Source organism: Formica exsecta, unplaced genomic scaffold (assembly GCF_003651465.1).
Source record: "Formica exsecta isolate Colony F162 unplaced genomic scaffold, ASM365146v1 scaffold608, whole genome shotgun sequence".
In the NCBI taxonomy this organism is placed as follows: Eukaryota; Metazoa; Arthropoda; class Insecta; order Hymenoptera; family Formicidae; genus Formica; species Formica exsecta.
Genome location: NW_021853366.1, coordinates 2063 through 12541, shown reverse-complemented (window position 1 = coordinate 12541; position 10479 = coordinate 2063). Strand labels below are relative to the sequence as shown.

The 10479-nt window shown below is 37.8% G+C and overlaps 1 protein-coding gene across 1 annotated transcript; it reads left to right on the top strand.

The window, feature by feature from the left end:
- Positions 1-4575: 4575 nt before the first annotated feature.
- LOC115242551 lies at positions 4576-6072 on the top strand. The gene has a single exon (XM_029818936.1). The coding sequence runs from the start codon at positions 4576-4578 to the stop codon at positions 6070-6072; it is 1497 nt and encodes a 498-aa protein (XP_029674796.1).
- The last annotated feature ends 4407 nt before the right edge of the window (positions 6073-10479 follow it).

Below are 10479 nucleotides of genomic sequence, written 5' to 3'. Positions count from 1 at the left end.
CAATACTTTGAATCATAAATTATAACCAGTTTTTTTACATAAAGCCTCGAATTTCGGGAAAAAAAAACGGCGGAAGCAAAGTTGTACCTAATATTATCGGGGATTCTTGACTGCAGCTGCTCACACAAACAAATCAAGAAGTCGCGACATCTCTCTTTGATTATTTTGACCTCTTGATGATTCATGCCAGAAGCTGCTTGTTCAAAGGAATATCCAAAATCGATAGCTTCAACTCTCACTATGTAATCTTTGAATTTAAAGTGAGAAAGATCGGTTTTTTTAATTCCTAATCTTGCTGCAGGTATAAGGATACTCATGTAGTAATATAAAAGGGAATGCAAATTTTCTAAAAGTTTAAGGGGATTAGCACTTTCTGCTTGGAACGTTTTGTTGACTTCCGTAAGGAATTTCAACATATGCCTCAAGAAAGTAAGGTAGACTATATTAGATTATATATTAGATAGTGTATTAAGCATATTATATAATTGATCAGCTATATAACATCTCTCCTTGTCTTTTACTAATTGAAAGTGGAGTTTTAGAGCATCCCATTGATCAATTATTTTATTTATTGCCTCATATCGTGCTAACCATCATGTGCCCGATAATTTATCAATTTTAAGAGGTTTCTTATCTGCCAAAATTTCATACAGTTTCTTATATTCTATTTGGCGCTTTCAGCTACAAGAAAACCAATTGTGGCATTCTTTAATAATAAAATCAAGATTTCTTGGTAAGCATTTGCAAGAATACTCAGCTGCCAAATGAAGACAGTGGCAAACACATTTAACTACAACAAACTCATTAATAGTCTCTTTCAAAATAGAAGAAAACGAATTATGTATACCAATCATAACGTTGGCTCCATCAACTCCGATTCTAATAAGATTTTCAATTTTAAGGCCATCCTTTAACATTTGATTTTTGAAAGCTGTTGTCAACGTAATAGCATCTCCACTTTCAATTTCGATTAATCTATAAAAAGTTGTTACGATTGTTTTCTTCGTTTCACTAAAATATCTTATCATAAGGCAAAGAATTTTTGTGGTATCCACTGCTGTGCTTTCATCGATAATCAATGAGTAGTATCCATTACCAAGATCAATAACAAGATCTTCTAAAAAACAAGGAGAAATAACATATTTTATTAATGCCGTACACTTGGTTCTATGTAATTTTAACTCGCTTAGTAGTTGAGATGTTTCATCAAGAGTTTTTATTAAATTTCCAAGGTGGTCGATTGGAGACACAGAACAATGCTCTGCAATGAATGCAGAAATCTTCAATTCGGCCACTTTTCTACTTATCTGATATAGTCTGCTTTACAAAACCTGTCATCTTTTTACTTGTAGAAAATTTTAATGCAGCTAAATGTTTTTTGCATTTTCCATAATTTTGGATATCCTTCTTGTGAGCCTGAAGCGAACATTGACAAAGCTTGCAATATGCTTTAGTATGATAAAAAGCATGCGATAGTACAGAGTCTCCTCTTCAAAATGCTTTTCTACTCGTCTCAATAGGATGATTTTTCGCTGAGATATGCGCATTTAAAGTAAAAAACTGCCTTTTTATACAATTGCGCATATCTCAGCGAAAAATCATCGTATCGAGACGAGTAAAGAGGCATTTTGAAGAGGAGACACTATACTATCACATGCTTTTTAGCTCTGTTGTGCCTCTAGCCGCTAAGGAAGAGGTCTTTAGGGATTTATACGCCCAAAGGATTAGGATCCACGCTCGAAATAAGACACTCCCGGACGTTAGGTATAAATTAATATATTTCACAGGTTTTGGTACACTTTTACTTATTCGCGATTATAATAGTCGGGCGCGATGTACGGTATATCGATACTGTTGATATGAGCGAGCGAGTGAACGAGTAGTGAGCGATGTTAATGAGCTATATTACTGAGCTAGCGTCGGTGCATCTCGCGCTCAATATATATTAATTAATTAGGTCGTTGATTAGGGAGGAGTGTGGTGTCCCTGACCGGAGCATGTCTCGTGCTCCGCTCGTCAGCTGTCTCGTCAACTGCTTACTCAGCTTCCGAGAACTTGACCGTGACTTCCTTCTCTTTAGTCACGTATCTTTACTTTATTTTATTAATAATCTTTTATTACTTTTATTCTTTCTTAATTATCTTTCCTTGATCTCTTTTCTAATTTTAATGCATTGCTTTACTCAGCTCTTTCTTAATCTTTTCTGTTTAACTTTATTGTTTTATCTTTTAATATATTGAGAAATTGGTCGGGTTACGACAGCTCACTAAATTGCAGTACTTAACTCTTGCCATGGGTCGTCGCAAATTTGGACGAAAATTTTTCAATTTTGCATGCTCTCGCTTTGTCATCCGCCATTTCGAAAAAACGTATCGCACATAATTGCAATATAAAATTTTTAAAAGTGGCAATCCGAATCTTGAAAATGCTTTTTGGAACACCCTGCTAGCTGTATTAGGTGCTGAGATATCCAATTTTGAATTTTTAACAATGCCCAATTTTAACTTGCAAGAATAAAAATTCCGGGTTTCGCTAACAACCGTGGTATTTTAAAGCTCAAAATTGCCCTCGGATTGTGAGCGTTCGACGTGTATGTGCATGTGTGTTGCGTAGCTGACAAACCATGGAATTACTCCAGACCCACATTAACTCAAGCAAATCTTCTGAGTAATTATGTGAACGAAGCTTCCTCATTAGGGAATTTCGATATTTTACCGCGCAGAGAAAATTCACTGAGCTGTATCAGCTCCAGAAACTGTCGTATATAATAAAAATAGGCGACTTCCATCTGACTATTTCTTATTAAAAGGTTTTACCGTCGGCATTAGCGTTACCCAATATGCACCACAGGGAGGTTGAGCGATCGGAATTAGCACATCATGTGGCCCTGAAAAAGGCTGTTTTGTAAATGTGTGTGTGTTCACTTCAAGGATAAGGACCCCGTGGCTTGTCAGTTCCATGGTATTTTGCGACCCCAAACCCTCCTTGGGTGTGTGTGTATGTGTGTGTGAGAGCGCGCGTATGTGCGCGTGAGTCTATGCGTAACAGAGAGAGAGAGAGAGAGAGAAAGCGTTATTTATTCTACGCTCTGGGACAAGTCCCCTCAAGCGCATTAAGCATAATACAATCAGAGTTAACAATCTAAGTAAATGCATATATGTATACATGTGATAATAGTGTGTGAGTATATGACGTGTCATATGTCACAGGGAAAGTAAATAATACACTAATGTAGACAACAAAACAATGTAGTGGTAACCATAATCAAAAACAGTACAGCAAAAAGACAATGATATTAAAAAGTAAAATAATAATAGTAGTGTAGTAAGGCCGGTTCTAACCCAGGTCCTCTGAGGAGGGGTGAGGGGCGAGGGGAAATTGGCGCGGGGGGTATGACGTCACGCGGGGGGACCACGGCGAAACCGGTAGGCGAGGGGTCCGCGGAGAGGGGGGAGGGGGACCGCGTCCTAATCGATGGGCGAGGGGTCCGCGGAGAGGGGGAGGGGAACTGCGGCGAAACCGATATGCGAGGGGTCCGCGGGGAAGAGGGGGAACCGCGGCGAAACCGATAGGCGAAGGGAAGAGGGAACGCGAAGGTACGATGCCGCGACTAGGTGTGAGAGAGATAGCGCGAGGCGTTCGCAATGTGTGGGAGAGGGATAGCGTCCGCATGCACTTGGAAGAGAGATAGCGCGAGGCATGCACTTGGGAGAGAGAGAGAGAAAGAGAGAGAGAGATAGCGCGAGGCATGCACTTGGGAGAGAGAGAGAGAGAAAGAGAGAGAGAGATAGCGCGAGGCATGCACGTGGATGATGCGAGATACGGCGTTCGTAAGGCGGTGCGAGAGAGATAGCGCGAGGCATGCACGTGGATGATGCGAGATACGGCGTTCGTAAGGCGGTGCGAGAAGGATAGCGCGAGGCGTTCGTAATGTGTGGGAGAAGGATAGCGCACGAGTAGGAAAAGGATAGCATTCGCATTCGCGTGGGAGAGAGAGAGAGAGAGAGAGAGAGAGAGATAGCGTTCTCATGCTAAGTTTTGCAGACTGTGCATATCTATTACACCGTTTTTAATCATACATAAAGGATGAGTTAAATAATTAAATTCACAGATAAATAGTCAAATAACTTATTTATTACAAGCATCGTGAAGAATATCATTTACAGCACATGTCAATAACTCGCAATCTATGAGTAATTCGCTGTTAAACATATCACTTTCACGTATCGCTTTTGTAGCGTCGCATACATTAGCGATATTATTCTGATGTAAAACCGTTACAAATTGTTTGAATTTTTCATTTACAATATGAGTATTATCACATAACCAGTAATACATATGATTTATGCATTTTTCAAAATCTAATAAATATAATAGAGTTGCGAATAAGGGCAAGCGGATAAGGGCAACGTCACCGTAGCCCTAAATAAATATGATTATATCCAAAAAATGAACGCACTTTTTAACGACCAAAACACATATAACATTGTAAAGAAAGACCCTACAAAAAAATTAATCAGAAATCTTCACGATCTGCTTATGAAATGGAAAAAACGTGAGTTTATTACTAACAATATGTATAAAAAACTCAATTGCACAGATGGTGTATTACCGAGAGCCTACGGTGTGCCAAAAATTCACAAAACGGGCCATCCACTCCGAGTGATCGTGTCGTCGACTAACACCCCGTTGTATGAGCTGGCTGCATTCTTACACAATATAATAAACAGCTCCATACCGACAACCAGCAGCCACATAAACAATAACTTCCAACTAGTTGAGAAATTAAAGAACAAATACATACACGAAAACTTTAAATTAATTTCCTTAAATGTGGTTTCATTGTTCACAAACGTCCCAATAGATCTTGCCATGGACAGCATTAACAACAGATGGAATCACATCAATAATAATTGCAATATACCTCGCGACGAATTTCTCAATGCAATCAGATTCGTTCTGGACTCAACATTCTTCACGTTCAATGACATCATTTACCGTCAAACTTTTGACACACCAATGGGCTCTCCTCTCTCTCCGATTATAGCCGACATTACGCTACAAGATCTGGAGATGAGGGCGATCGAGATTCTACCTATTTCATTACCATTTTACTATAGATATGTAGACGACGTCGTGTTGGCTGCTCCCCCCTCCATGTTCAGCGCCATATTGCAAACGTTTAACTCATTTCATCCTAGACTGCAGTTCACTATGGAGGAGGGAGCAGACAACAGACTGAACTTTTTGGACACAACCATTATTTTAGAAAACAATATTATTAACTTTGATTGGTATCGCAAACCTACATATTCAGGCAGATACTTAAACTTTGAGTCTCGACACCCTCTCTGCCAGAAAAAAGGCACTGCCATAAGCCTCATCGATAGATCCTTCCGGCTTTTCCACCCGCGCTTCCACCAAAAAAACCTCGAACTCGTGGTGAATATTTTACTCAAAAGCGGGTATCCATTGTCTTTTATTTTTTCCACGTTACAAGAACGCATAAAAACACTAATCATAACAAACAACAAACAGATTGACACAACTCAAACTACGATTCCAACAGATAGTGCAAGCAACAATCGCACACATTATTTTAACATCCCGTACATTCCATTATTCTCTGAACAATTCCGGCCTGTGGTCCGTGACTTGAAAACCAAAATATCTTATACAGGCGTAAACAAACTGAAAAAATTCATCCGTGTACAAAAGGACATATTACACAACGAAATACGTAACAACGTCGTCTACAAAATAACATGCAAGGACTGCAACGCCTCGTACGTTGGACAAACAAGTAGATTCCTGAAAACTAGAATCGCCGAACATAAGAATCACATTAGAAAAAACACTGCACAACATTCGGTCATCACGGACCACAGGCTCAATAACCATGAGTTCGCATGGGATGAGGTGGAGGTTTTAGATGAAGAACGCAATGGCAAGCGCTTGATGTCGGAGGTGATATTCATCACAAGACAAACTAACAGTCTTAATTTACAAAGCGATACGGAGAATCTACATCACGCATACCTCACGCTGGTGGAGAATCTACCAAAAATTTAAATTGTTTTGATGGATACCTTTCCAATATTATACTCTACCCAATTCATTTATTTTATTTCACACGACTTAATTTATTTAAATATCTCAATTCTAAATTAACTCATTTATTTCACTTCATACGACTTTAATTTATTTATTTAAAATATAATTCTAAATTATTTTATTTATTTCACCTCATATGACTCAACTTAATTTATTTAAAATCATAACTCTAAATTAATTTGATTTTATTTTATTTCCTACGACTTTAACTTTATTTATTTACAAACATAATTCTAAACTTATTTATTTATTTTACGTCACACGACTTAAATTAATTTATTTAATATCAGAACTCTAATTAAGTTGTGCGTGGTTTTAATTGTTTGTTAAAATACTCTCGTTTACATAATTAGGCATAACGGTACACTAATATAAGAAATCCGTCAGATAGGTGTGAATTTTAATAAATATTAGTCGATCTACAAACAAACAACACAACAAATGCGGTCAACAATATCACGCAAAATCAATATAGACAATGTAAATCATCGATATCAACAAAATAACAGTTGCGTCCACTGATGCCAGAATTGAGACGCGAGCAACACGACTCCGTACTGGTGGGGATACACACACAAGCGTAAACCGTGTACGTGTAATGCGCAGAGCGCTCTGCGCATTACATGTACACAGTTTACGCTTGTGTGTGTATCCCCACCAGTACGGAGTCGTGTTGCTCGCGTCTCAATTCTGGCATCATTGGATAGAATACATGGCGATGGACCAATCGGTGGCGGGAAATCGCGAGCCGAAAGGGGCCAATGTGGCGCGCGCTTTGGCCGCGTATCGATTGGCGAGTTGCGTTTTCAATTATTGACGAAAGGCAATTATTTTCATCCGCCTTACTGCCTCATTTATACGCTGAAAAAAATATTGGAATATTAATATTTCTACATGCATACATAACTACGTACCTATATTAATTTATACGATACTATATAGAATTATACATATATTGATGTCTAATTCATTATATTATAATTACATACTTATATTTTTGAGAGTCTAATTTTTTTATATTATTATTTGCAATTCATATATTTACATAATGTGTAATTTACATATGATATAATATACTAAACCACGTACTAATTATTACACATACATATATGTACATATATGCTCATGTATATTTTATCGCAGATAAACTAGTGCACATATCCCATATATACACATTAACATACATATGCATATGTGTTTGTAATAATTATTGAGTGGTTCAGTATATTATATCATGTGTAAATTGCACATATATGAATTATAAATAATTATACAACAGATAGACTTTCAAGAATATAACTAGAAAATAAATGAAATACAATAAGAACGGCAATGTAAACTACGTGCACTAGTTGGGGCGCAAAAATAGTTTATTACAATGTTAATAATCAATAAATAGCATACGTTTCATTCCCATTATTTGGGTCATCTTCAGCGTAAATTTAAATATTAATTAGTGAAATGACGCTCTGATATCCAAGTATAACGCGGAAGGAAGGGCTTATTGAGAGCTTAGCGCTGTAATCATTGCGCGATTATAATTTGTTTGATATGTTTATTGTACGTTTCGGTCCTGTGGTTTGAACCTTCTTCAGCATCTATTACAATTATGATTAACAATATGTTATACATGGATCAATTCTTACAATTATAAATGCAAACAATTTTAACGTACGTGATGTGCGTATGTCGCTGGCCTCCGCAATCCTGTCGACTCACTTAATTTGGTCTTTTTTACGGTTCCTGCCGTGTATGACTTATTTCAAAGGGTTTATGTTGTTCGTAACCGTGCTGCATTGGTCGTACAGATCACCGCGAGCCACGAGATTCAAGACGCAACAAATGATGCCAGAATTGAGACGCGAGCAACACGACTCCGTACTGGTGGGGATACACACACAAGCGTAAACTGTGTACATGTAATGCGCAGAGCGCTCTGCGCATTACATGTACACAGTTTACGCTTGTGTGTGTATCCCCACCAGTACGGAGTCGTGTTGCTCGCGTCTCAATTCTGGCATCATTTGTTGCGTCTTGAATCTCGTGGCTCGCGGTGATCTGTACGACCAATGCAGCACGGTTACGAACAACATAAACCCTTTGAAATAAGTCATACACGGCAGGGACCGTAAAAAAGACCAAATTAAGTGAGTCGACAGGATTGCGGAGGCCAGCGACATACGCACATCACGTACGTTAAAATTGTTTGCATTTATAATTGTAAGAATTGATCCATGTATAACATATTGTTAATCATAATTGTAATAGATGCTGAAGAAGGTTCAAACCACAGGACCGAAACGTACAATAAACATATCAAACAAATTATAATCGCGCAATGATTACAGCGCTAAGCTCTCAATAAGCCCTTCCTTCCGCGTTATACTTGGATATCAGAGCTTCATTTCACTAATTTTAATAAAATATTATTTATATAAATATTTAAAAAATATAAAAATCTTTACCAGCGGGTGGGCATTGTCGCGAATACTCGATTTAATCGTGAATATAAATAAATATAATCCTATGCGCGCGGGATGTCACATAAAATTACCGCGAGCGATAATGATGAAGAGAGCGGTGATCAACGTGCAATCTAAAGACAATGCATGTTTCGCATGGTTTGTGGTCGTTGCTCTACATCCAGCTAAATTGAAAGTGGATCGGGAATCTTCGTATCCACATTATACGACAGTGCTGAATTTCCAGGACATTAAGTTTCCAGTGACTGTGAATCAAATTAAAAAATTCGAACTTGCCAACGATATCTCAATCAATGTATATAGTATCGAGGAAAAGAACAATGTCCCGATACGTCTGAGTGAGCTAAAAAGAGACAAACACGTCAATAATTTTAGTTTTAAATCAGAAATAGGAAGGTTTGGGTTAGGTTATATGTTTCGGAAGCGTAGCCCCCCCGCAGGGGGGGGGTCGGAACCCACTGCGCCTACGCATACACTTTCCCATCCACACAACAATTGTGGGGTGGACCTCGCTTCGCGTTGTAAAGTATATGCGTGGACACAGTGGGTTCCGACCCCCCTGCGGGGGGGCTTCACTTCAGGAAGATATAACCTAACCCAAACCTATTTCTGATTTAAAACTAAAATTTATGCTATGTACATGGTGTCAGACGATTACGTTCCAATCGTTAAACTTATTTTGTTAATAACGTTTTAATAAAAAACGAGCGACGGCTTAAACCTTTTGAATGTTGTTCAGGGTCATGACCTTGACAACATATGTCAAGGTCAAGGTCATCGAGACTGCCTTCCTTCATCGGCATATGTACCGCGTATATTATTCTTTATAATAAGATTGAAGTAATTGGTGTTAAAGCAACAGTGAATTGAAATGTTGATACACCTTTGTGCGCAAATTTAGAACAATAAACATTAGGTACTAATACAAAATTACTTTTCGTTAAGACCACGGTTAGACTAGTGGGGAAAGTGAGAAACAAGGAAACACCTTTTCTACTTAATCGAACATTGCAATCTTAACTGAAATGAAATATGTAGGTATATATATATTTATTTTTTCAGCCCCAAATTGCGTAAGTTTTTTACCTTCTAATCAAATGAAGTTCAATATGAATTTACAGAGACCGACATATAATAATTATTTTATTTAAAACAAATTAGCAATCAATCATGGTGTTTCTAATCAAATAAAATCATTTGTAATCACTAGAAATCTGATGATTACATATGCAATCACAAGACATCATTGTGTAATCAGATGAAATAATTTATTTTATCAAATGATTTCATATGTAATGAAGAAAATTATTTGTAATCAGATGAAATTATTTGTAATCAGATGACATCATTTGTAATCAGATAAAATCATTTGTAATCAGATGAAATCAAATAAAATTAAATGAAACCATGTAATCGATGGGATTTTAGCTAGTGGTTACCCCCTCGGGCTCACGTTCAACAACTATAATCGGAAAGAGCGGCTTCCTTTCGTCGTGTACGCCGACTTGGAGTGCGTTTTGGAGAAGACGGAGGAAGAGAGAAACTACCAACATCATAAAGTATTTAGTATTGCATATTATGTACGTTGTTCGTACGACGATTCGTTATCCGCGTATCATTCCAGTGGCGATACCGATTGCATGTCATGGTTCGTCGAAAAACTTAAAAATTTAGCGCAACGTGTAAAAAGTATTTTATCAGCTAATGTCCCCATGGTAAATTTAACATCTGATGAATGAGAATGTAACGGTTCACCTTTCCCGTACGCCGCGGATCAAGGCTCGCCGGTGCCAGGATTCGGGAGAAGGGGGAAACTCCAACTAACTTTACCTCGGTATAAGCGGTTTAAATAATTAGGTTTATTCAAGCGGTTATTATAAAA